General features: G+C 43.8%; 1 protein-coding gene across 2 annotated transcripts in view; it reads right to left on the bottom strand.

Annotated features, from left to right (window-relative positions):
* DUSP29 (dual specificity phosphatase 29) overlaps positions 1–25,990 on the bottom strand; it is a 62,528-nt gene extending 36,538 nt beyond the window's left edge. Inside the window, exons 1-4 of one of the 2 annotated variants that reach the window (XM_084210835.1) lie at positions 25,394–25,990; positions 12,649–12,840; positions 11,751–11,971; positions 3,634–4,057 (exon numbers count right to left, since the gene is read on the bottom strand). In XM_084210835.1, the coding sequence (XP_084066961.1) occupies positions 3,843–4,057; positions 11,751–11,971; positions 12,649–12,839 (627 nt within the window). In that variant the 5' untranslated portion in view covers position 12,840; positions 25,394–25,990 and the 3' untranslated portion in view covers positions 3,634–3,842. Of the gene's footprint in view, positions 1–3,633; positions 4,058–11,750; positions 11,972–12,648; positions 12,841–25,393 lie in introns of those variants that run through there. The other variant, XM_084210834.1, reaches the window with a different exon arrangement.
* Positions 25,991–27,629: the final 1,639 nt, after the last annotated feature.

The raw sequence follows: 27,629 nt of genomic DNA, 5'->3' as shown, positions 1-27,629 counted from the left end.
CAGAAAAATACAGGACAAAAGACAATGGGAGGAGGATCAAGTCTGACGAGTGGGCTTGACAGTGCTTTGCAATTCTGGTGGGGCTGGCAGGAGCTGGGCAGATCTGGTCTAGGCATCAGGGCAATGCAGGAGAATGTTGCCTGGGCTTGGTGGGCAGTGCCAAGGTTAAAGTGGAATCAGAGCCATGGGCTAACTTGGAACAGGGCAGTGTAATGCAGAACTGGGGTCTGCCTGACACTGCTTCCCTCCACCCTTGTTTACAGCCATGGGGGGTTATTTAGGGTGCTGTACCCAAAGAGCAGTCCTGTGTGTGCTGAAAGCAAAAGCTATGGATGAAGATGCTCCCATAGGAGAGCCATCCTTGCTGCAGCAACTCCAAAACTACCTGTGCAAGGAGGAATGAATCAATGCGCTTGCGAGAAAAAGGCTGACGCTCTTAGCTGTTGCCACTACACATGGTGAGTACCTGGACAATATCTTGGCTGGCATTTCTTTCAATGGGAAACCTGTCATTGGCACCACCTCTTTGCATGAAACTTGTTGAAAATTTCTGTCCTCTCTTCCCTTGGCTCCTTGCACAGCAGATTTATGGTCTCATTTCCCTTTTACAAATAAAACCCGAAGCACAAATCCAAAGGATAAATAACACAGTGCAGACATGCCCATGGCAATATTCTCTGTATCACTGCTGAAAGTCTGAGAGGAAAAGCTAGTGAAGGCAAGATACCTCAAGTGAGAAAACTCCTCTCATGCTTTTGTGCCGGTTCTGGAGGTTGGAGAGCAATTCTCTTGTGCTTTTCCCCAAACATCCTGCTGCAGCTCAGGCAAACTTCAGGTGTCTTGTCTGCACAAGGGGGCTAAGGCACCCATCATTCCTGGCAGAGTTTTTGTGAGAGAGGTATACCAGCTCCACCACAGTGCTCAAGGTTTCTCCTTCATAAGGACAGAATGGACAAGTGCTCATAAATAGACCTGAGCATTTGCTCTGCACCAGGTAAGGGTGTTCATGGGGTAGAGTGTCACTGCCACTCTGTCCATTAACATCTCTGCTGTTCCAATTATGTCCACCCTGCCTGTGGCCTCAACTGATGTGGCTTGGGCAGGAAATGTTTAACCAGGGCACTGGGCAAGTGCCACAGAGGCACCAAACCTGCAGGGCTAAGTGGGGCTCCTTTCAGCTGACTCGGCAGCACTGAAACACTGGACAGCTGCAGCCAGGACTAAACACCTCATGTTAGCACAGGTGGCTGTGGGGGAAGGAAGTTATTCTTCATTTCTCAGGCTGCGCTGGTTGTTTACAACTCTGGATCTTGAAATTATACCACAACATATATCTGGAACCACCCTCAATATTGTTTTCATTCTGCCTTGATTTCAGCTGCCATTTTAAGAGGCTTTTGTTCAACTAAGCACAAAGGCAATAAACCTCAGTGTGCAGGAAATATGGGTCAGAGGTTAGGACTCAATTGTCATCAATACAGACCCTGCCCCTGTGCCCCTGCCAGGCCACTCCATGGTGCTGCAGCCCTCACAGAGAGGGGAGCTAATGGTGGGCTCAGGAACATTGTCTCCTGAAGGGTGGAGAACCCGGAAGGAGATGGGGGAGCTGCCTCTCACTGTCTATACTTCACAGCAGTGCAACACACTCAGAATAGCTCAGGCACATCTAGAAAAGGATTTTTTTGTTCTGGGATTGGATTATTCTCTTTGGGTCTTTTTGAGTTTTTTTGGACCTCCTGTTTTGATTGTTTAGTTGGGTTTTTCCCCACCTTGCAGAGGAAGCTTCTACGGTACACCTGTAATGGTGACAAGAGCCAGAAGCCCTGCCCTGCCAGTGCCCTAGCTTACCTGGCACACTGCAGCTCCAGACAGATGTACTGATCCCAGCTGCAAGTCGTGGGTGGCAGGGAAATCAATGGCCTGCGCTGGCTGGCTAAAATAGTCATACAATGGCCAGCAGGCCTCATCTGGGTAACTTTAGGCTCAGTCAGTCTCACAAGTTGTTCACTTTAAGTTCTGCCCTGCAGACACATATGTTTCCAGATGTGCAATGCACTGGAAATTATGACCTGTCCTGATGGGCTCAATGCATGGAGATTTTGGACTGTTGTGTTGCATACACCCCTTGTGCTTTAATATAGGGATTGGCATGGGTCAAGTTACAGAGGCTTGAAGGGAGTGGTTAAAAAGGCAACACCACCCACAAAACAGCTTCAGCATGGTCTGCAATAAAAAAGAATCCCCAGACAGACCAAGGTGCAAGAGACCCAAGTGCCGGGAGTGGTTCAGTCACCATGCTTACTGAAATCTAATCTCCTTACTGCGGCAGGCAATAAGAGGCCTGTGAAAACTATAACCTGATTTTTTCCGTCATTAGCTATGACCTTGCTTCTGACTGCTTACTCCACTCTTAAAGGATGGGACCCTTTCAGGAGGAAAGACCTGTGCCTCTGTTCCCTGAGAGGAAATTAGTCTGTAGCATTGCTATACTTTGCTTAATATGTTTATGAAAGTGAAAATACCACCTGAATTCCTCTATAGACTCTGCAGGGAAATCATGTTTCCATATTGCATTATGAGAAATGCAGTGAAGGTGTGCTATGCTTAGTTAATATTTTTAATGTATGAAGGTAAAAGAAACTTCAGTTCAGAAGAAGTATATGCTTCCCTCTTTCTATTCAACATCCATGGTGCTATAAATACAAACTGCAGGGTACTTTCAGAACTGAGAGCCTTTAAGACTTCTCGAGGGAAAACATCACACCAAATTAATCTGCCGTCAAGTGGAAATTCTATATTGTTTGCATTTGCCAATGTTCTGTATGTGGCTGTAATTGCACTGAAGCAAATATCTGCTTCGAGTTCTTCACAAGATTAAATGTGGCCAATTGGGCGTAAAAGAGTAATTGAAATGCAGAGCTGCTGCTTTGGATTTGTTAGAGGCATTGCTCATTTTTGCTCTGACATGACGACACTAGGTTCTGACTTTCCATTAAAACAGGCAAATCTGGGGAATGTGATTTCAAGCGTCGGGTTGCAAGCTAAGAGGAGGATATTTGTCTGGCACTGTGCTTCCCGGCAGTGTGCCAGTGGGCAGTGTGCCCTGGGCGTGCTCCTTGCTCCATGCGTGCAAGGGGACACCTTCCTCCCTCTGACCAGCAGAGGCTGTCGACAGCTGGGCCCCAGGGTGCAGAGTCTGCTTCAGAGTTTGAGTTGGCTCCTGAGGATTTCATGGTCCTTAAGTTCTGGGTATTTGCCATAGATTTAAAGCAAAAAGGGCTTGTGAAGGTCCAGCAAGAGCCTCTGTGGCTTGTAGCAGAGGGAGCCCATGGTGTGAATTGGATCCTGACTAGGGTTACCACATCAGACCAAAGGACCATGTCAGCTTGCAAAATCTGCCGTCTCACCCTAAGCCAGCTGGATGTGAAATGTTAAAGATTTGCTTAAAAGCCCTATGCTTTCCTTTTATTTTACTAGTTTAGTCATTTTCCCTCTTGCCAAATAAATGCAATTATAAGAAGTAAAAAGTTTTTTTCAAGTTGACTGTGCTGAATTTAATTCTGCATGAAAACCCAGCTGTGCCCTGCCCAACAGGTAGTTAAATAAACAGGCCCAGGTGAGCAAAACTGCCAGCTTGAATCCTTCTTTATTCCATTTTCTTTCCAAGTAGTGTGCTTATGCAAAAAATACATGCCTGACAGTTCCTAAGAGTTTGCTCACGCTCAGCCTTTCCCCAGAGTTTCTCCATGTAGTTACAGAGCAGTCCTGACAGCATCCTTGCACACTTCAGTGAGGGCAGCATCTCTTGGGCTGGTGCCAGGAGACAAAGCTTCTTCTTGGCACTAGCAGGCCTCTGCTCCTCTGCCTCTGCCCCTTCCTAACCGGAGGTCCAAGTCCCGAAGCTGCTGGAGGAAGCCGGAGTTGGGGCAGATGCCTCTGTGGGAGCGCACAGTCTGAATGGCGGTGGCGAGGGACATACCTTCGCAGATCATTAAGAAAGCGAGGACAAGAGTTGCAGACCGACTGATTCCCATTGCACAGTGAACCAGTACTTTGCCTAGAAAAAGGAGAGATATTTGCAATTATGCCAGCAGGCCTCATGGTGGGCATTATTGTGCTGGAGCAGAGATGGAAGCTGGTATTGGGGATGGGCAAGCAGGTGTGTGCAGCCCTGCAGAGCAGCCCTGGTGCAGTTCCCCTGGTTGGGGAACACGGGGTTTTTACTGGCTGGGGACAGAAAATTTGTAATTGTGTTCCAGGATCCATGGTCGCTTGTTTGAGCTTAGCTGCCAGCCTGACAGCACACCCTTATCCCTCCTGCCCAGCCTGCCATCCGTTGTGTCCTTGCTTGCTCATGTGTGGTTTTGGGAGTGATGTACTTGCTGGCAAAGTTTCAAGAGTTCACGCTTGATGGCCATGTTGTGGGAAGCAGCTTTGGCAGGTTACTTACTACTAGAGGGCTTGGAAACTTGGGATTTCAGAAGGGCAATGCTCAGGATTGCTCATTGCTGTTACAGCAACACTCCTGGTTTTCCACCAATTCTTCTTTCTTCTTTAGGGTTTCTAAGGGTGCTGACTGCTGCCCAGGCTTTTTTGGAAGTGTGTGAAGAAAATGGGCATTATCATTAAGAACAGCTGTTTGTATATGGCATTTTTATTTCTGTAGCCTACCCCATACTAATCACTGTCCTTCCCTAAAGCCTCTATTTTCCTCTGTTTATTAAGTGATCAGTAGGAAGACAATTTATGAAATGTTTTTAGTTTTCCAAAGATTTCAGTGCAAGGTGTGCATCTTCATTAGGAGTTCATTAAGAGTAACATGATGAGTCCTTCCCCTGCTGCTGTAAGTGAGCCTCAGGGAACACCTTCTAGGGATCCAGCAGGGTAACTCTCTCCTTCCCTCTGCTCTGCTTTTGGTTTTCCTGCTGTGATCATGAATGGAAGCAGCTGAAGAAGCTCAATTCTGTATTGCAACTTCCTCCTAGGTTTCTAATGTGTGACTTTGACCCATTGGAAGGAGATGAAAATTTTTTAAATGGTCTTATTTGAAATTAAAGAAAGTTTTTTAATTAAAGGAAAATTTTGCTCTCAGATGGAAGAATTCCAGTTTGTAGTCCTTTCCCTCTAGATATAAACAAAGAGCTCATTCCAAAACCTGAAAATTTGCATCCTGTAAATATTGTAAAGTGCTTCAACTTTCACCAAAATGGTAAGATAAGTGAGAAATTTTTAACTGAGAGTGAAACTCAATTGTTGTATATCTGTTCTACTCAATTATAACCATGCCTGAACATTTTCAAGCTCTTTTGTCCTTTGCTGCAATCAGATCTATTTTTTTCACAGAGACTGTGGCCCAGCAACTCAGCATTAGTAGAGTAACAAGTGATTAGAAGCAGATATGAACTTCTGACTACCAAATGGACGACCTCCCATTAAGGCAGCTGAAGAAAATGTCTTTTTAGCATGGAAATATCTGAACAGTTCTTCACTGGAAATCTTCACAAGTTTGAAACAATTTTCTACTTTTTTTAATTTTTTTTTTTTTTAGACTGTCACATATGTGGTCTCTTGTTGGTTCATTGTATAGCTGTACAAAATGCAATTTAGTAGCAGTACAGTTTACATCCAGAAAAGATGAAAAATCGGCGACGACAATCCCATGTTACTTTTTTCCTCTGGATATGGAATAGGCTATCTCAGATGCTGCTTCTCTGCAAAATGTAAGGAAGGGTAGAAAGAACAGACAGCTTTTCAGGGCGAGTTCCTTGTTTTGTTTGCGCTTACAGCGTCTTAATCTCTATTACTAGGGAGCAAGACAAAAATATCTTTTTTGGATGATGAGCCTAGATCCAGACAAAACCCTCAGACTGATTGCCCCCATCCCCCTAGGTGTTAATTCTGGGTACTTTGTGCACAGCTTTTAATCTTAAATCCCATTTTGTTTATGACAGAGTATTTATTTAGCAACCATTCTAGTTCTGACTAATGATGATGGCACAGCCACATGCTCAGAGAGGGTGAGCATGTGTTGTGAAAACCTGCTCTGGCCAGCAGGTTGAGAGAAGTGTTGAATTCCACAATGTATGTGACACAGCCACCTCTCATTATCCTGGCATGAGAAATCCGAGCCCAGTTCTAAAGATAGACGTGTCTTCAGTAGAAATAAAGGGACAAATATAGTCTCCAAGGAAGTGGCAAAAACAGCTCTGGTGACAGCAGACTTGGACCAGGCATCAAAACCTTTTGGGGAAGGAAGAGGTTTTCCATTGTAAGGCCAGTTTTGCAGAATTTCTATTTCTGTTTTCTCATCCAGATACAGTTTCCTAGAATTTACTGAGATATTGATGCCCTTATTCAAGTTAAATTGCATCTATCTGTCAATACCATTAACTTCATGTAAATTCTTGGAAGTAAAGTCCTGCATTTTATGGACATATGGAGAAATGTTTTGCACCCCTGCTAAAAGATAACACTAATTTGAATTTCCATCAGACTTCTTATTCAATGTGCTGCACTTCCATTAGCCTTCCTACCAACCTTGTAGAGTATGTATGCTGTATTATCTTCCCCAGAGGAGGTACTTGGGATCCAAATAACTCCGGTCTGAGATTTTCAGAGGAGCATAAAGGAATCAGGAGCACAATTTCACTTTGAAAAATACTGAAAATAGGGCTAGGCCAAAAGATTTTTGAAAAATCTTTGCTTTAGTAGTTTGCAGGAGGCCTAAATGCAATGTGTTGGCAGGAATGGGAAATCCAGGCACTCACCCAAAATGTGCACCCCAAATAACAGAAGCCAAGAAACAAAATGCTCTGAAAATTTTTCTTGGAATCAGAACCACTTCTTTTCATTTGTTGTTTTTTGGTGTTTTTTTTTTTGTTGTTTTTTTTTTTGTTGTTGTTGTTTTTTTGTTTTTTTGTTGGGTTTTTGTCTTTGTCTGAAAACTTCTGAGCAACCAGCACTCTCCAACTAAAAAAATACGAATTTATGGTTTGAACTGCATCATAAGGGAGAAAAATAAACAGGAAAAAACCAGAAAGAACTGGCCTTGATGTTAGATTTGATTTTGCATCACTATGTATTTTGAAATTAAATCTAAATTTGTGCATAAACTGGATGGGGGACAGGAGGCTTGATGTTCTGAATATAATTTTTGTAAAATTCTGAGTCCTTCCCCTCCACCTGTATGAAGATTTCTGCCTTTGAAAATGCTCTGCCCCACTAGCAGTCTTGAACTGAAGACCAAACTAAGCACAGGTAAAAATGCAGCTATTAAATATTGCCTGTTGTGTTTTTATTGGAGGCACAGAAAGCAGAACAAATGCCAGGCTCCTGCTGGTACAGGCTGGCTCTCTATTGTTTTGTGTCTGTGTCTGAGAAAAGACTGTGTCCAAAAAGAATACGCTGAAATTTCTTCCCTGTTTCTCTGGCTTATCTGCGCTTCAGAAGAGTTCTCTTCTATCAGCAAAGAGCTTTAAAAGGTGTCTCAGTAAAAACCTGGACAAGCCCTAAGTAGTGACCTTGGTCCTAATCCGCATGGTTCTCTAATCCCTTGTTCCCATGAGGATGTAGGTATATTATCTCTTTAAGAAGTGCAATATGTATTGCAACATTGTTAACCTCTGTGCATAGTGAAACAAGGGCTATGATAAATGCTGGTACACTGACAATAAAATGACTTGTTTGTTGCAGATAAATCAGTCATGTGAAATGATCTAATTAATGTAAAATTGCTCTAATGAAAGCAGATTTGAATTTACTGTGTGATTATTTTTAGCAAACAAATTGAATGTTAAACTTGAGTAAGGAAACAAAAGCTGTGTTGCTATTTGGTTCTGTTTACAGGGTCAGACCCTCGTCTCTTAGCAGTGGCTGCAAATGGGTGAAGTGACACTCTGAACCCCTGGTGGCATCCTGCATGTGACCAGCGCCTGAAGCACGTCTGCTCCGTGGGCTGACTGTGGTGGGTGATTCCAGCCGCTCCATCAGCGCCTCGTGGGACACAGCTGAGAGGTCCCAGCCCTCAGGCTGGGATTCCTGGGTGGCTACTGGAGCACAGCCACAGAGAGCAGCGCTCACAGAGCTCCCCTACTGTGTGGTAGGCAAGGAGGTTATAGCCACATCTCCTGCACCACAGAATCCGTGCCATGAGCTGTCATCTTCCAACTCTGTCTTCCCCACCCCCATCTGATTTAACATACAGTGCAAAAAGAAGCTGGACTGGTCCCACATTAGGGGACCATGTTGCAATCTCCTCTCTGAGCATGAAACAGGATCCCTTAGGAATAATGGGATTAACTGAGGAGAAGTAGGGCCACTTAGCTTCTGGCATTATTAAATCTTGCAATCCTTATTTGAAATTTTGCACCACACATCTCAAGCTACTTTTTGCAGAGGCAGACAATAACTGTCATCTGTCTGGGATTTGTGCAGAACAATAATACTTGGTTTTTAACAGCGGATTATGGATATTCTATCCAGCTCATGCCTGCTGTAACTCTACTAACATCAAAGGGTTTGCACTAGGGATAAAGTTTGCACATTCAACTTTGTTGGCCAAATTCAAGTTAGGAAATTCAATGTTGTTGAACAAGATCAGTCATTAAAACACATAATAACTTATTGTCCTTTTGCTAATCATCATTAAATGAGCTAAATGTCCTAAACTAGCCCTTGCTTTCTTGCAGGATGGATTCAATTTGGCTTAAGATGAGGCTCCAGATCTGTCACCCATAGTCAATGTTCCTGCTGCCCTCATTCCATTGGATCCAGCTGAAGTATTCTGCTCAGCAGGAGAGCTCAGCTGGGCTAATGGGCCCTAGGGGCTTGTTCTACTATTTTCTCATCTCCTGTTAGGTTTTAGCCAGGTGCAGAATCCACTGCCTATTTCCTGATTAATCCGGTATCTGTTTTGTCACAGCTGAAAATAGCAAGAAGCCTACAGAGAGCTTTAAATAGTGGCAAGTCAGAGCAGGTAAGAGCTGTCATCTGCTGCAGAGTGGGAGGTCAGACTGATGTATGTAATGCACCTACAGTGGAGTCAAGCAAGAAGACCCTTTTCTCCAAAGTTAAGCAGATTTCATAACTCCCACCAACAAGAAGGTGGCAGGAGAGGGAGCCTAGCTTATCATTTGCTCTATTGAAGTGGAGGAAGGGAAATTACTTTGAGAGAGTCTGCCATTTCAAGATTTTAATGGGTGGTTTTAACCTGCCTGTTTTAAACATGTTCAGAGGTCAATAAAAGGCAAAGCTCTCTACTTGGGAATCTTTCTCAACACAGTCTTAGTTTAATAGTTTTCATGACATGCTTTCATCAAGTTCTCTTTCCCTCCTCCTTCTGTTAGACTTCACAAAACCCTGCTGATTTACTTTAGGTTTAGCTGCACTCGAGAGAAATGCAAATTGCACAGGTGGCCATTCAAAGGGTCAAGATTGATATTCAAGGTGCTGTCCTTTGAGCTTGAGCATGAGGGAGAAGGCTAGTACTTTCCCAACTCCACATTTTTCCTTGTAGGAAAGGGAACAGATTGTGCATCTGTTCACTCTTGTCTGAGCCTTCCCAAACAGCTCTGTTACATGGGCAAAGAAACTGCTGGGCTGTGCTGAAGGAAAGGCAGTCAAGGAAGTAGGGATCATAAAATAATGCTAATGTGGCATGGCTGTGGTAGTAGTGCACATATTGTCTAATTTCTGCAACAAAGATTATGAAGGAAGTCAGAGTGCAATGCAGCCACTGACCAGTGTGACAGCAACAGCTCCCAAGTAGGAGCAAGTCTCTACTTCCTTTTGCTCACACTCTGGCACCTGAGTTTTAAGAAACTGCCTTAAAAACAAACTCCTTACATCATCAAAGATAATATTCTGTTCAGGTAAGGTAGGAACCTGGAATAAATCTGTCCATGCTGTTTTCTGGACTTGTGGTGTAAAGCATCAGATGTCTTTTTCAAGAAAGATGGAAATAACAGTTCTTATCTAATTCTAATGAGTACTTGATTCTTAGATTTAAATACATTTGTGCCTTATACAGTCTTAACTTTGACTTGTCCTCTCAGGTAAAAAGGATAATATATTTATGTTAGAGAAAAAAATTGATGTTGAATTTGCTTGTAACAGTTAAGTAGCAGTCTTAAATGACTTCTCAACCAAGCAGTAGTACCTTGTTACATCCTGTATTTAATATGGACAGGCCTCTTGTCACCTGGTATATTTTGTTTTGTTGTTCAATTTCACTGCTTATAATAAACACCACTTTTTTTTCTTCTTCTAAACGATGTGAATAACAATCCCCTCCCTGTCTCATCCCTGCACAGGTCATGGGTATTTAGCTGTTAAATTTCTGTACCTCAGGAAATTATGCTTCCAGAACATCTTGTTTATATCTTTTCTAAACTGTTGCTCTTTTCTCAAAATGATGAATGTCAGCAACAGCTGGACAGCGTATGATTAAATTTCACCTTGTCTCCATTCCCAGAACTCTACTTCCATATGGAGTTCAGTAAAGCAATACTTAAAGCATGGGAGCAGGGATAAATATGCCTTGAGCTGTAACTTGTTCTGCATTCATAACTTAGTATTTTGGCATGCATTTTGCAAAGCACTAGTTTTGTTTGCTATTGTGGCTTCTACTGCTGTTTTCTGTCTTTTGTCGATTGATTTGGAACTTTGCTTCTACACACACATTAATAGATTTTGGATCTTACCTCTCTCTGGAGCACTGCGAATAATGACTTCAATTGCAAATAGCGTATGCTGTAAAAAAATGGGTGGAAATCCAAATTCCCCAAATGCAGCCCTAAGTTGCACAAGGGCAAATATTTTCTAACAGAATAAAACAGGCCCTCCAAAGAGCAGGAAATGCACAGGTACCTAGCACGATGGGACACTGTTTGCAGTTACTGTGCCTCCCCTTCCTGACTAGTAGGGTGTGGATCAGATCTACCAATGCATACAATTAAGCTGGGTAGTTAGTACTTTAGGAACCTGATTGTAATTAAAGCTCAACATGATGCAAGCAAAACAGTTTGCTGAATGTACAACTATTCTCTTACTAAATCACTTACTTTTGAGTAGTATCTGTACAGTTTTGTGGCACAGTGATGACTTCCTTTTGTGAAGGCTTGACCTTAGTAGTAATGATCTCCCATTGGCCCCAAGGCTCTGGTGTTGCACCTGGCACGTATTCAGTGAATCTAAGGATTTTGTGGGCTGTGTTCCTATTTAAAAGTTATAATTTTTCTAGCAGCAGCATGACATTATTCCAGACTGGTGGTGTTGCTTGATCTCCCTTCTATAGAATTGCTTTCTAGGAAGTTCTTCCCTATTCTGTTTGTAGGACTTGCACAGATTGTAGCATTATAGTTGAATCTTCTTACTCAAATATGACACTTGCCCTTGTCTTTTATTTTAAATCCCATCACTAATTCGAAAAGATCAAATAATGTGCCTCTTCCCAGCTCAGTGTGTCCCTGTAGGTAATGAAGAACATTTCCTATTTTTTCTTTTGCTGATGAATAACACTAGGCATAGGGAGAACCCCTTTAAAAGAACTGTTTAGTGCATCCTTCCCTGTTTCAGTGAAACAGGAGAACTACCACTAGGAATTCAGGAGGCAGGTAGGATACTGCTTTGTTTGGGTATCTCCATTCTTACCCACATGCAGGTCAGTTGGTCTGTGTTAAATAATATTTAATAACTTTCCCTGCTTGTCTACTATGCAGAAAATATGCAACATGCACAGATGGTGTAGTTACCTCTTGGGGAATTCAGTGCTTCTCTGATGTACTGAGCAACTGGATAGAAGTGAATGCTGAGATCAAAGTTTGGGTTGTCCTCTGCTTCTACTCCGTAGTAATCCACAGGCAAGTCATTGTAGAACTTGGGCCCAGTGTTGATGCGAAACCTCCCGGCAGCGGCGTTCACAACATGGGAGATGCCCATGCGGCTCAGCTGAGCCTTGTCACGAGCAACATACCTGGAAGAAAGATGGGGAATTATATTTGCCTCCTGCATTGCAACACAAGGAAGAACATGCTGCTGATGGGGAGTTTGTTACAACTGCAGGAAGTGGTAGTGGCTATTTTTTTGACAGGTTGATCAGGTCCAAAGTGTTCATCAGAATGCTTTAAGACAGAAGTGACTTGTTAAGAAACTAACTCTTAGATTTCCCTCAGTTTTTTCCCAAACATATGTTATGTTTAGATGGTTCTCAGCTGATGAAAGGTGATGGTGGAGATATTTCTGCACAAGCCAAGGGGTTTTCTGATTTCAAAGACTTTCTCACCAAGTCACCTCTGCTGAGTATTCATCAGTTCAGAGGACTGATGCCATATGGCAAAGTGAGGAGAAAATAAGCTGGATCCTGTTTCACCCAGCTTTGGCATGACTGCCTGAAGTAGCAAAGCCACAGCTCCAGTGGGCTGTTGCAGTGTGTCACTCCTGCACTAATGCAGGAGGAGAAACGAGGAGGCGGGGGATATTTTTTTTAGTCAGTTAGGATGCATTTTCTCTATGCTACAGCATCCTATGCACAGTTCAGTCTTGTTCAACACTTAGATCTGTGAGATTGCTGCCTAGCTCTCTGTCTTTAAATAAAGAGTGGAAGATTTGGGGGAAGAGTTGCAATAACCTTCAGCCCTTCCTGTCTCTTACAGGTCTCCCACATAAAGGTTTGGCCAGACTTCATCCACGTGCCCTGTGGGGCATGTGCGTGTGCAGAGCAGGCGCCGCAGCTCCTCCAGGGATGGTGTCCCAGTGCTGCTCCCACTGTCGGGCATCCAGCTTGAGGCACTTCTTATCCTAGGCCGCCGTAAGTCCTGGCTGCACAAGGTGTCCCAGGCCATCCTGAAAGGGGAGAGAAGATACTCATCACCAGCCAGAGATATTTCTGACAGGTTCCTTTCTTCCTCTTACCTTGTCAAAAAGCTGATTAAAACTTCATTATATTTTTAAATATTATTTTCTTCATAGGAAATGGGGAACTTCCTACTACTGTCTGGAATTCTAAATGCTATTATTAGCACAGAGAAAAAGCCCAGCCCTTGATATGCCAGCACAAGGCTTCTGCTTTCACATAGAAAGAGGTAATGCTATGGAAAATGTCTCGTTTAAATATATCTACTCAAAGGGTGTAGAAACAAAGAATTAACATGGTATGCTGAGGTTTTCCTTTAACCAGGTAACTAGGGCTTTCTTATATATACTTAATCTGATTTGTCTTCTGATTTGCTCAACAAACTGATCTGGACTGAGAAGAATCAGTCATGCAAAATCTTATTCACTGGTTAGCTATTAATTGTCAACTTCAACGGGGAAAACTCTGTAAGGAGTAGTTTCATTCTTTCCAATGGTATTTACTGGCCATACTGGTTGTCCTCATGAGAAATGTTCATGTTAGAAAAATCTGGATGAGTTACAGTGATTCCAGCTGAGCATTTATATGAGCATTGACTAATTTTTTTTAATAAGTTGTTTCAATTTGCATTCCTCTCCTCTCTGCTCCCTCCAAGAACTATCCCATTTCTAATCTTGAAGCAAGTACTTCAGTTACAAGGAGAAACACTTCTTTTTTTAGGCATCACTTTATCTTTGGAATTACTCTGTTTCCATATGGTACATTTCTTTTGAAATAGTGGTTCCTCTACAGTGTTAGCTGAAGATTTGAACTGTTGGGTAGATTTTTTAAGAGGGTAATAGAAATTACATTTTTCCCAGAGTTCTGTTCTAAGAAAAATATTATACTTCTTTTCTTGCATGTGCTAAAAATGACCCAAATATCTGCATTACAGAGATAGTAGGAAGTCTGTCAACTCATAAGCCTTAGAACAGAAGCACCTGTCTAGGACATGGGTGAAGTTGTAGTCAGTGAGTCAGTCTTGCTCTGGCAGTGCCTGAAGCATGTCTTGTACATAAATGATTTGAGAGGTGGTTTGGGGTAAACAGTCAAGGACAGCAAACCTGAAATCTTGCATCTTTCTGCTGAACATATCTATTGTTAACAAATAGGTTGTATTTAAGTTCAAGCATCTTCACTGACCATTTCTCTTCAAACACCAGCTGTGGTGAAATGTTCTCCTAGTTTCCCATCCAGGTATTTTCTCTAGCCCTAAGTTCACATTTTGGTGTAATTTTACTTTGCGTGCACAAAGACCGAGCAAGAGGATCTGAAGGCTAGCCTGCTGCAGGAGCTCATTGCACCTTCATATTAATACAGTGCCTTGCTGAAGGGCAAATGGAGCAACTAATTCTCTGAAATATCCATAGAAAAGAAGGAGGGAAGTGTCAGGCCACAGAATGGTCCCTACAAGTCACCCTTCTGCCATGCACATGGGGTGATCTGCCTTGCCACTCAGTTGCCAAGAGGAGCCCTCTGTCATTTCAGTACACCTTCTCCTGCCACCTTCATGGCAGCTCTGGCCTCTTGGATACAGTAAGCGATCACGAGTGGCGTTCCCAGAATGGTCTTGTATTGTTACAAGAACGTTACAAAGAGCTCTGCTGTGGAATGTGCTCTCTGCCCAAAAGTGCATATCTCCTCCAGTGTCAGCTTTTACTGTGAAAACAAAAGCAGATGTTCTTGCCCATTTTGGATGGCTTTATGCAAGAGGAGGCATGGAGGAATTCCCTACTGGAACAGGCATTGATTTGCCATTGATTTTGATCGCTGCATTGACACTGGCCACCCCAGTGTCCCCTGTGCCAGCTCTGCCTGGCTCCTGCTGGTGATCTTGGACACCTCTCTGATCCCACACAGGAGATCTGCAGCAGAAATGGGACTTGGATTTCCTGTGCCCTGACCACAGGCAGGTGCTCCAACTGAAATTGTGTCTGTACTACGCAATAGAATTTCCTTAATTACAACTAGCAGGAGGATTCCAATCAGAGGCCTATTGCAAACAGGTCACTCTGATGATGCAGAGTGACCCAGAGTATGACACAGGCTTTCTGTACCACCATCCCTGTCTGCCCCTGTAGCCACCTCCCTGGACTGATGTGTGTTAGTGGCATTGCTGCAGTTGGGTGATGACAGCAACCAGGTCAATGGTTCCTTATATATCAGCTATCCCAGGAAGAAAGGAAAGTGGTCCTGCGAGAGGTCCCACATAACATCTCCTTCATGACTAGGATTCCTGTCTGCCCAGCAGGGAATGCCCCTACGGACTGCATACACCTTTGGTTGGGTTTCAGTTAATTCAATGACTACAGCTTCATCTGTAACAGAACTGGTGCTATTCAGTGCCACACCGGGGAGAGAGCCTTTTGACACTTTCGGTTCCTTTACAGGTGTCTCAGTCCTTGGAAACATATGCCACCTTTTATCCAATTTCTCCAATTTCATATTTAATTAAATAACAAAATGAAAAATCATTGTAATTTGACAATTTAACATTACCTTGATACAAGATCAAGTTGAGAGGATGGTATGAAGGCTGAGATGAAACAGCAGAAAATCCTGCAGCATGATGCTGTGGTAAGTCAGGAGGAAAAAGCACTCGTGTCTAGGATATTTAGTAGAAAGCCTTTACAACCTCTGCTTTAATTTGCATTTTCCAATGCCAAGATAAAGGAGGGATCTGTGTATACTAGAAGGATGTTAATGTGCTTATTTCAATCAAGTGTCAAATATTTTAATCATCCCAGGGCCTATGTTGGCTTTTCTGTATGGGCAGAACTTAGCCATTTCCTTTATGACATTAGTAAAAATATTTCCGAGTATTTGAATCCTGAGAACAAAGTAGCCTCCATCTTGTGTTTTCTCAAGCTGCTATGTGCTATAACCTCGCCATTCCAGTCTGGCTATACTTCGAACACACTGATTTGTGGTGGTAAAAGACTAGGCTGAAGCTCAGGGCTTGGCCAAGTGGGTCATGTCAAGTTCATGCCTATCATGTATTCAAAAGCCATAAACATTTCTCAGAAAGCCTATCCCCTGGAAAGGTTCCTCCGAGCTAACCTATGTTTGAGAGAGGTTTTGTGTTGCTATACTGCCACACAAATGACAAGTATTACTGTCATCATTCTTTCTTCCTTAGCGTTTAACCCAATAGTCTCACTGGAGTCATAATTTATCAATTGCTAGGAGCACTACGAGATATAGATGGTATGAATCAAACAGCAATGACTGAGGTAGGGCTGGCTGGACTTGAAAGCTGAGACAGAGGCAGTGTCTAGGGAGGCACAAGATATTTGAGTAGCCAACTGTTTGTAACAAAATCTCTTCAGCAGCTGGAGGATGTGATCTGAACAGCACTTCCAAATTTAGTGGAGGCTTCCAGACCCATAAGTGTAACCCAGCTATGCATTTAGGGCAATGCACCCACTTGGTGGGATGTGGCAAAATCCATTAGATGGACTTGCTCTCCACAGCTCACACAAGGCCTATGTCGAGGAGCAGACTAAACTTCTGTACAGGACAGCTTTGAGCAGCACAAGGCAAAAACATTTGATTTTTTTTTCCTCTCCGTATTGCATTGGTGAACATTTTCTGTTCTAACTTTAGAGGAATTATGATGCTTCCCCACTGTCAAAGTAAAATTTTCTCTGTGTGCCACCCAGGGAAATCAGCAGCTACATTTTTGATACAAAGCACAACTCAAACGTAAGGAAGAATTTAATCAACCCATCCTGGTTCTCAAATATGTTGAATTTACCACTGTTTCCACTGATGTTATGGATTGCCAGGCCTCAGAAGTCTCAAAAATGTCTATTTTTTTCATAGCACGTCTATGGGCCAGGCTGTAGTTCTCAAACCTAATAGTCTTGACTGTTTCAGGATGTACATTAGCATGCAGGCCCCAAGGCAGGGTGGCCTTGGAGGTTTTTTTTTGTGACTGTAGTATAAAATATTCTCTTGTCATCAGCTGGTTAGTACATTTGTATTTACCAACCATGTGTGCAGTTCCTGACAGTGGCTAGACAGATCCAGCCATCCTGCGCTGTGCAGCAATGTTGTACCAAGTGTGCAAAACCTGGCCACCTGCTGATTTTGCTAACCCTTCTGGGTCTTGAAGGTATGTTTATTTTATTCTTTAGCCATGGGAAACCAACTCTATATAGCTATTGCCTTCACAGCAGCTTTGAGTGGATAAGAGAAGTGAAAAATTTGAGCAGCAAAATTAACTTTCCCTGACCCATCCTTTCCTCACAAAATGCAAAACCATGGGTTGCTGTACCTGGTCACATATTTGTAATGTAAGTGGGATCCTAACCATGTTTATGAGTCAGGACAGAGGCATGGACAGAATCTCTGGCAGGCAGAAGAATGTACATGTAGTATGCTTTACAGAAACCATGGCCGATAGGTAGCACCACCACAAGGACTGCAGAGATAAGAGGTAGTTTATCCACCCCAAGCTCTTCTGTGGCTTCTTCACCACTGAAGCTTGGGTATATTTTATTTCTGAATTGGACTTTTTATTTACTAGTTACAAATTTTACAGGCTCTTTAATAGTGTGCATTGTAACTATTTAAAGCTGAGCATTAAACAGGCCCAGACACTGTTAACAATCTGCATGTTACGATATAGTCTTTTGTGTAACTGCATGTTATAGCATCAGCTATTAAGAATTTATTACTGGTGCATTTTAGGTAGTGCTTTACAGTCATTTAATTACAGCCATCCAGCAATCACTACATAAATATGCATTGAGAGCAAGAACCCCAATGTAAGGTGACCCAAAAGCTTTTACCTGCCAAGACCAGAGTTTGGGCCCTCAGGTGGCAATGATGTCATTGCATACTCAGGGAAACAGAGAGTTTAAGGCTGTACAGGGAGCTGTGTTCCTCCCAGCACTAGGTGTTCATGAAGTCATCAGCTGGAGCAAGAGCACTGTAGAGCTCTAAGGACCTGAACTTGGCTATTGGCAAGCAAGAGAAAGTAAAGCAAAGTTGGTTCCCTTCCAGACCTAGGCCCAGCAAAGATGTGACTTTTGGCTGTGAGCACAGCTCAGCTGCAAAACTAGGCCCTTTGGAGCCCATTGGTACCTCTACTCTCAGCTGCCAACTGCATCCTTATACCCGTTAACCCAACCTGATCTGGTAGACCAGCAGACACACTTCATATGACCCAAAGACAGCAGCTGGTCCAAAATGCACCTCCCACATCTCCACGCTATTTATGAATGCAGCACCATGCCCACATTTGAGAGTCTCTATAGCTCCCAGCCAGCCTACTGCTCCTACTCAAATTTTTGCTGGTGTCCTCTCCTAGAATGGACTTCAGCCATCAGACTTCACTGTCAGTTCTGACAGTCTCTAACTACTTCCTCCATTCATAACTTGACATTTTTCACTACTTCTGAAGAAAACAAAAATCCCAATCTATAGCATTTAGCACACTAAACAGTTTTTAGACATGCTATGAAACACTCTTGATATCACTATGCTTACACTTGAAGACAAGCTTACCTAAAATTTAGTTGTTCTGTGTTAAGGCTGGCTCTTCTTCTGGGCTCAAGAATCGTTACATCACTGTATCTCTCTTGCCTCCAGCAATAAGATGTTGGGGGTGAAAACTGGTATTCTCTGAATTGGTAAACTCCATTTTTCCTCCTAAAAGCACCCTCAGAAGCTTACTGAAAAGTTGAAGGATGAAGCATTTCTGAAAGACAGGCTGGCAAGTTGATGCAGGTTGCTCTAAATAAGGAGCAACATGTGCCACTTTTTCTCTTGGAGCTGCCAGTCAGAACCAGCTGGGTTGTCTGGCTGACACTGGTTTTTTGGTACAACTACTCCAAAGTCCTCACCCTTCCTGAACTACATAAATCCTAGCTGCTTTCTTGTGGCTTGTAGCAATGCTTTACCAGTATTTGCTGCCTGCACTTGCAGGGAGCGTGTGTTGCTCTCCTTACTGGATGATGTTAGTACAGCATGACCCTGGGGAGACATACAAGCTTGGATTTATTCACAGATGGCCCAAAATGTGCTGAATCTGTTCTCTGATGCAGACCTGGTGGTCTGGAGGCTCACCTTTGTGATGCTCTTCAGCCTCACACTGTCACTGTGTGGGAGACAGAGCCTGTTCCCGCTGTAGCGCAAGCTCTGCTTCATTTCCATGGCTGTTTGGGCTGAAACTGCAACTACCACAGAGCCCAAGTCCTACACTGTTTTGTATACAGTCTGCTGTGTAAGGGGTGTTGATTTGGACAGCACACGTCCAACTGAACACAATGTGAGAAAGCCAGGTGGGTTGCTGAGCGTGCTGCATCAAGCTTGCTCAAAGAAGGACTAAGTGTCACTTGGGTATTGTTTTCAGTCTCTCAGCTATAGTTTCATTCTTCAGATTTACTCCATGTTGCATATTCTTAATCTAGCCTCATCTAATTTTCCCAGGTCACTTTCTAAATGACCTGAAGTCATGTTTCTTTCTTGCTTTGGCAAGGTTTAGAGGCCAAGGATTCCCTGTGCTGTGCCTTGCACAAAACCCCAGTTGGAATGCAGTCTCTTAGGTCATCATCCTGTGGCCCAAGAGAGTTTAGCAGCCCACATCTGAAGGTGAATGAGGCTGCTGTTAACAATAACTAATATAGCAGTGTCCTCCAGCCCAGAACTGAAAACATCAGGCTTCAGAATTCAAAGAATCCCATTACAAATGAATGGTTTCTGCCCCAAGGATCTAACCAAAAGGATGGCACAATGCAAAGCCTTTCTCCCCTGTGACTAGCTCTGGTATGTTCTTCTATCTTAAAAACAATATATTGCTGCTTTTTCTTTTTTTTTTTTTTCCTTTGTGTCTCCTGTTTGAGGGCATTAGAAGTTTCATTGCTCTTTGTTCTTGTCCTGTGGTCTCTACAGCACCACAAAGACAGCTCTATGCTACCCAGCTTAGAAGAGAGAGCAGACACTTATCCCCTACACTGGCATAGTGGGAGGGTTGAGTAACCTGCTAGGAAATAAGATGGGAAACAGCAGGAGGCAGACAGCCAAGATTCCCTGGTGTTTCTTGGGCACTGGAATGCCTTTCATACATGTTGTAACAGTGATCCTGTGAGGAACAGGGCTGTTCCCACTGCACAGGTGCAGATGGTGAAGTTAAGCTTGATGATTTTTGTATATCTCTCCCCAAGTCTGAGCTGGAGGCAGCTGAAGGGCAGAGTGCTGCCAAACACTGGTAGTGATAGCTGGATCTGAGTGAAGAGTTGCTCTCGGGTTTAATGTGGGTCAAAAGCCTTTACTCACCACTAGAGAGCAAAAGGCAGCTTACAATAGCAGGTGAGTAACCATCAAGGCTGGACTTCCATGCTCGGGACAAGGATTTTAGGAATGCTTTGGCCAGATATTGACTTCAATACTCCAAAGAAAATTAAGAATACATAACATCAAAACAAGGACAAGAAACTCTTTTAGCACTGTGCTCCTGATACCCTTCTTTCTGTGCTTGCAAAGTCTTTTTATTACAGTTATTTTTTAAAAATGGTATAATCTCTTATTAAATCCAGGGACATTATGGCTTTAAAGCAACTGTGCTGTCTAATTGTTTCTTTATCTTTCTCACACCCTAGCCTCTCTGATCTAAGACTTGCTAGCAATTTGATAGCCATGGCAAGATGTGGAGAGGTCTGGAAGGTTAGTTCCAGTAGCCTGTATTTCACACCAGTGTCTTCTGGCAGAAGGATAAACCACAGACAGAGCTGATTGCAAGTTCCTGTGGCCCAGGTTTCTGGCTACAAAACTGGGAAGGATAAACACCTTCTTAAGCACTGCAGGACAGAACAACAGAAAGGAATGGAAATCTGCTCATAATGCAATGGCTAGAAGCAATCCAGCTGGTTTGTTTTATTCCCACCATGAGAACTATGGTCAGTCCCAGTGCAAGCCTGGCCACCTGTCAGATCAAGTTTGTGAACTCAGGCCAATAGGGATTTGACATGCTCTTGTCTTGGAGCATGCTGGTATGATCAATGCAAATTCCTCCTACAGCAGTGACACAATGTGTATGCTACCCAGGCAGTTGCAGATGCCCCTCATAAATCATTAAAATACTGGCTAGTTCTAATCAGATCCTTTGAGTTATAACGTAATACACTATTTGAGAACTAAAACCAGTAAATCAAGTTAGCACAGAGGTCAGAGTGAGACTGAACACAGCTGAAACTTGCTTGCTTATGTGTGTATAGTCTAAGAGATGCAGGGGAAAGGAGATGAAATCCCAAGTCAGCTAAGCAAATTGCTTTCTTCTTATTGTAAAATCTTGCTACTAAGTCTGTGGAGGGGAAGAAAATAGAAATTCATCATATTCTGTAGCAGAGCTGATTTGAGGTCTAGAATTTCCCAGCAATTGTGTTAGCTCTTGGGATTATAGATATTTCTGATAATTTGTCCTCCAGGTTAACTCTTACCATTTTTCTAAAACAAACCAGCAGTTAAAAATACGTCCCCAAATGTCATAGATCACCCACTACAAAAACAGAACATATTTTCTTCCACACCATAGCAAACAGATAACTTCTAATGCAAAAAAAAAAAGAAAAATACTATTAGAAGGCAGCTGTTGTGGCTGCACTCTTCAGTGCAACCGGGGACACAACAGGAACCTTTGTGAAGGGGAGGCTGCAGTGCCCAAGCGCCAAGCGCTGGAAACCCATAAGTTTGTGGGCTGGGGTGCTACTGCATAGATCCAAATAACTGATGTGTTCTTTTCGGTATGGAAAAGGTCAAGGGCCATCTAAATTTTTGAGTGTTATCTGACTTGGAGGACAACGTGGTATGGGGTATGCCAAGCTCCACAGCCAACAAGCAGACTGGCCACCATTAAGGGTATCTGTCAAAAGATAATACTGAAGGGTAACTTCCCCACTTATGCTATATTTGCCTGTACATTTTGTTTCTTATGTTATACTTAAAAGAGACAGTAATTGTTTCTTCCCTCATGGCAAAGACAGTCTGGAGCAGAGGATCCTGCTCTGCTTAGGCTGTGTCATTCTCAGGACTGCTGAGTACTTCCTCATGTTTACTTTGTACTTTTCCCTTAAACTTCTCCGTCCTAAACTGGACAGAGTGTTTTTAAAGCCATACAGCAGAGTAACTTGGAATCAGAGTTATACCTATGGAGTCATATTTCTCTAATGGTCTGCAGGGAAGGCTCTCAGAGGCCCAGCTGTGGTAGCCTCCCTTCAGTCACAAAAATCATCAGAACAGGACTTTGCTCTAATCCTGTGAAAGCTTGTTATTCTGGGCACAGGTTTAGCTTTTGGGAGGTGCAAGTCATGAACTCTGGGGGTTCATGCTGGCAACTCCTGAGCTGAAACATCTGGTGATGCAAACCACCAATGGTGATGCAAACCAGTGATCCAGAAAGTCACCATAAACCAGTGAACAAAGTCTCCATGAGTCACTGGCAGTAAATAAAAGAACTAGCAAAAATCAAGGCAGTAAGTAACAGGTGGGGAACAGAATGAAACTTGGCCTATTGGAAAGATGCACTAACTGCTCCAAACTGGGTGTGTGTATGGAGCAAGATGGATTAATATTGTTTTCTATTTCTAATTAAACCTCAAGTAAGTCTGAATTTCTCTCAAACCTGGTGGCAAAATAGTTGAAACATAGAAGGAGAAACAATGATGCTCTCATTAGAGGTGCAGCATAGCTTGGTGTGGGAACTTAATGAAGATTTGTTGGTCAACAACAATCTCCCAACTCACTTAACATGCTCTCCATTTAATTTGTTCTGCTATTGCAAATGTGAATCCCCAAAGTCAGACTCAGCTTTCATGGCTCTTGTAGTCTCTGCAGTGTCAGCAGGAAGCACAAACCAAAGACCTAGAGCCTGGACTTGAGCAATGTATATTTCTGTTAACAAAACCCAAGTCCAGGTGACATTTTTGGGAGAGAGGAAACAGGAAATGGAGTCTCTCCGGGGGGCAGGGGCTTTTCACAACACTCAGAAACTTGGCCCACATTTCTGGTTGCCTCCCCTTCTTCTCCACAAAGGGCTTGTAGCATTTTTAGATAAACTTGAATCCACTGTATATTGTTGAGAGAACCTGCTGGGAAATTAGGTGACTCCTGTACTCCAGGGCAGAGGAAATGTGTGTTTCTGCTTTGTGTTTTTAGGAAAGTAGGAAGATGAAATTCAAAATAAAACACAACAGATGGGAATCTCGCAGAGACAGACACTGGGAAATGTTTAGACAAGCTTTGTTCCCAGCTCTTGAGCTCAGAATTTAGCCACTAAGCTGCAGAGAGACTTCAGAAAGACAATGAAATGCATTTTGGCTTCAAATACAGTTCCTCCAGATTCCAATGAGAGTTGTGCACGTGAATCTGAAGGCAGAGTATAGCCAGCAGTATGGGGAATAGATGTAATATGAGAAACTCTTACGCTATATTATTCTAGTCTGAATTGTTTCCATCATTTCAGGTTAAGTAATTCCCCACTATCCATCTCTGAAGTGCAAACAGTACAGCCTTGATGTGCCCCAGGGAAAGGAAGCAAACCAGCCTTTGAATCTTTACCCAACCTTACTGCTCATATTTTGCTTTCAGTGAGAAAGTGTTCAAATCCTTTAATACTTCATTCCCATAAAAATATATTTACCAGGGGTTTTTGTGGCAGCAGTGAGGCTGTGTTTATTATTTTAGGAACACCACACGACTGGCTTTAGAGAAAAGACAAGGCAGGAGCATGGAGTGCTGCAAATCTATCAGAGAACAGCATGTTTTCCACCTGTTGAGGCAGCAACCACAATAACAGATGCACATAATAATTACCTGTACCTCAAAGGCAGCACCAAGTCCTGCACCTTCTGCTCCCCATCTAGCAGACAGCTTGGTAACAGAATTACAAAAGAGGAGCATTGAGACAGAGTACGTAGTGCTTTGTGAAGAATGAAAAAGCAGCTCTTATTAAAAAGAAACTGTAAGGTGGAAGATGAGAAGGAAAGATCTGAGGAACCATGATGCTAAAAGAAGAGTGGAGCTAAGAACTCCAGGAGTGTATCTTATTTTTAGAGTGGCAGTCAGGTTTCTGCTAATACCCTTTCCAAAGCTGCTTTCATTTGTACTCTCAACATTGCAGCTAATTTCTACTGATAGATAGGTGCCCCACACACCTACTGGAGCTCATTCCTTCCCAGAGACAGATCGTTCTGCAGAGGCAAGAGGGGCACACAAGGTAAGGACCTCATCTCAAGTGACACCATGAATGACCATGACTGCTAAGAGAGGAACAGGACTGTGGTCCTATTCCTCTCTTTGCTGCCTGGCACTGGGATTGTGCTGGAGCTACATTTGCCCTTTTGTTTGCAAGTTCCCCAGAGCACCTGGTGTAAGAAGGGCAGGGGACTGTACAGGGAGAAAGGATGCAGAACAGGCAAAATGTTTTGGTCTTTCCTGCTTAAGTGCTGAGGCTTCTAAGGGTCTTTTTCTCCTCTTCCTCCAACTACCAAAAGGGAAGTGGTGACATTTGGCTGGGTGAGGAGGACTTGGCCTCTGGAGTGATTTGTACCATGGCAGTTCCTTGTTGCATAGATCCTTCCTAGAAAGGACTTGTAGGGGAAATTATCTCAGGCCCCATTTAATCTTGACAGAAGAAGATGATGAGAGGACTGTGTGCCGAGTTAGAGTTTTCCTTTGAATTCCTATGGTGTTGAAGGCAGCACTATAAATAGCCACACTATCCTTTTTACCCGGGTACATTTCTGTCTCCAGCTCCCCATACAGACAGCAAGTCTTCTGGTAGGTATTTAGGAGGAATTAATTTAACCCAGTCTTCTCCTTCTGTACTCTTTTACTCCAATCATCACTTCCACGGCCATACAAGCATGTTTCCTCAATAAAAATTTTCTGAGGAAAACTGCTGATATTAAAAATCCTATTTCTGTCTGAAAATTCGATCCTAGTTATAAATAATCCATAAATACCCCAAACTATAAAGTTAGTATTAAATAAAAAAAAGACACCCCTCCCCCCCAAACTTCTTACTCTTTCATTTTGTTTCTCCCAGGTTTTGTTTTTGAACTGCACAGCATTTTATTCATAGTCTGTTTCACATTTTCTCCAGTGTAAGTGGCTGGACAGTCTTTCCTTTCCCAGGATCGACTTGTGAACATCAGCTGAGAGGAAGGAAGCCCACAACCAGTGTTTCATGGCTATTATCTTAAAAATAGATCTGTAAGAAATTTAAATACAAGCCAGATTGGTATTTAAATAAAATGGGCTTGGTTTTTTTTTTTTTTTTTGTATCCTCTTTTTCAGCGAGAGATCCTCAGCCTGTAAGCCCAGCTGGAAAGCAAACTTGAATTTCCCAAATGCTGGAGTTGCTGAGTACAAGGGCCCAGGTTGTGGCCTGGCCCTGCCGGGGGCTCGCTGCTGGCGGAGCTGGCTCTGGGGGCTTGCACGGCTCGGTGCAGGCACTGCCCGCACCGGGCTTGGTTTGTAAACAAGCTTAAAGGTACTTGCCTGGTATCGAAGCTCCCGCGCTGCGATGTCTTGGATTACCTTTGTTTGAATAATACCACTCACTTTCCTCCTAACGTGCCACCTGCACAACAAATTGCTAGCCTCTCCGGGTGCTCAGTTTATTCAAAGCCTATTTTTAATTCCGCTAATTGTAACCCGTACTCCGCTACCCTGTTTGGACCTGCAGCAGCAGCCGGGGTAAGGCAGCAGCGGGGCCGAGCTGTGGAGGACGCCAGGGCTCAGGCGGTGCCAGCGGCTCTGACCGGCCGGGGGCGCGGCCGCTGCCGGGACACGGAGCCTGAGGGCTGCCCCGCCAGCGGGGGGTGCCAGGGCTGCTACTTGCGGGGCAGCTGCTGCTCAGCCCAGCTGAGAGCCGTGAGGGGACGGCTGGCCTTAGACCGTGCGCGCGGCAGCCGGCTCCGTCCCTGCTGTGCGCTAGCCTGCCAGGCGGCGCGGGCCGCCCGCGGCGAGACAGGGCGAGCGCGTTCCCGAGCACAGGCCCCGCATCGTCTGCCCCGGTTCCCCCAGGGTTTGACCCGAATTCGGAACAGAGCGGCCAAGGCGCGTCCGGGGCTCGGGGCTGGGTGGCAGCGCCCGCCGCCCGGCGCGGCCCCGCCGGCACCCTCCCGGGACACTCCCGACCGGCCGGGGGCGCGCCGGGCCGACCGCGCCATCTGGCGGCGGCAGCCGGAGCCGCGAGCACGGATGGGATGCAGGATGGGATGGGATGCGAGATGGGATGCGGAGCGTGCCTTCGGGAGAAAAACCCCGCGCGAGACATCGCAACCTGAGAAATTGCATTCTGTGTGTAACTTTGCTGTGTCTACAGTATTTTTACCGTCAGAGTAAGCTCCAGATTTCCAGTTGTACCAGTCAGTGTTTTAAAAGTGCGGTAAGTTTGTATCCTGTGAAATGTGTTTAATGTGCCCCCGTTTTAGTACCCCCACTGACTCCTGAGCTCTGCCCTTTGCTCCAGCCTGAAAATGGCTGGTTGGTTCCTGCTTCTGAGAGGGGAAAGGATAAGAAAATGTGTTTTTGCTTGAGGCTGGGGGCATCTCTACAGACAGATACACTGGGGGGTTTTCCCTGACTAGTTCTGTAAGCTTGAATCACTTTATGAGATTTAATTGGTAACGGAAACATTCATATTACATTTTGATTTGGGTGTGAAGCACTTTTAATTTGGCTATTCCTGCTTACTGAAGTTTTGTTGCCTTTGTAGAGCAGCCCTAGAGCTCATGAGGAGGTTTCCTTATGCAGGGAACTAAAGCAAAGAAGTGCTCCCATACTGCTCTACTGCTGCTCAGGGATGTCCAATCTACATGGTTAGTCCAAAGTAAAATCCCCTGAGACATCCTTGGTATGATGGTCAGATTCTCAGTGCCAAATACTCTGCTTTGTGCCCAGACTCCTGTAGTCTGGCCCACAGAGCAGATGTAGGTATCACCTAAGAGTATTATGAAAGGTGCTGAGTTGTCTGTCCTGAAGGCAGAAATTAGCCTTGTAGACAATACTGGAAATGGCAAGGAATGTTTTCCCTTGCTGCTGTGCTGGTTTTGAGTAGCCAGCTCACATAGTGAGGAGTATTCATGCCTCTGCATTCCTGAGTTTGGTACTAGGAATACAAACTGCCATCCCCAGCTGGCTTTGGAGCTGGCTTTGTGCTGCAAATGCTTGTCCACTGGGAACCAAAAGCCAGATGTGCTTCACATAGTTTCCAGGCAGCACTGATCCATCAGATGACAGTAGCTATTGAGCGCTCTTGTGGTGGCCCAGAGACACAAAGATGAAAGCCTGATGCCTGTCAACACCTCCCTTGCCATTCCTGTGTGTCTTCAGTTTTCACTTCAGTCCACCTCACAAAAACAAATGCCACAGAATGTGATGTTGCAATGTTAATAACCTTTTATTTTTGAGAAAGAAAATCCCAAGTTTTGTAATTTTTAACTGCCAGACAAATTTGGGATACATTGGACTTTGTCAAATATTTTCCTGCACCAGCCTTAGCTGGTAACCCACCTTCTTCTTTAGAAGCATTTTCTGCAGCGTTTCCTGGATGATTTTTAGTACGTAAGAGGAACAACATTTGAATGCCCTCTCAAGGAAATGTATTTACACGGAGGAAAAAAGCTCTGATGAACAGCCAAAAGGAAAAGCCTGTAGAGATACCTGGAATAATTTCTTAGAGTGGCTTACATTGTTTCCCAGCTGCTCTGCCTTTAAACAGCCTCTTACT

Source organism: Fringilla coelebs (genome assembly GCF_963513975.1).
Source record: "Fringilla coelebs genome assembly, chromosome: 8".
NCBI lineage: Eukaryota > Metazoa > Chordata > Aves > Passeriformes > Fringillidae > Fringilla > Fringilla coelebs.
Note: the sequence above shows the minus strand (reverse complement) of the source record. Positions and strands in the feature narration are given on the sequence as shown.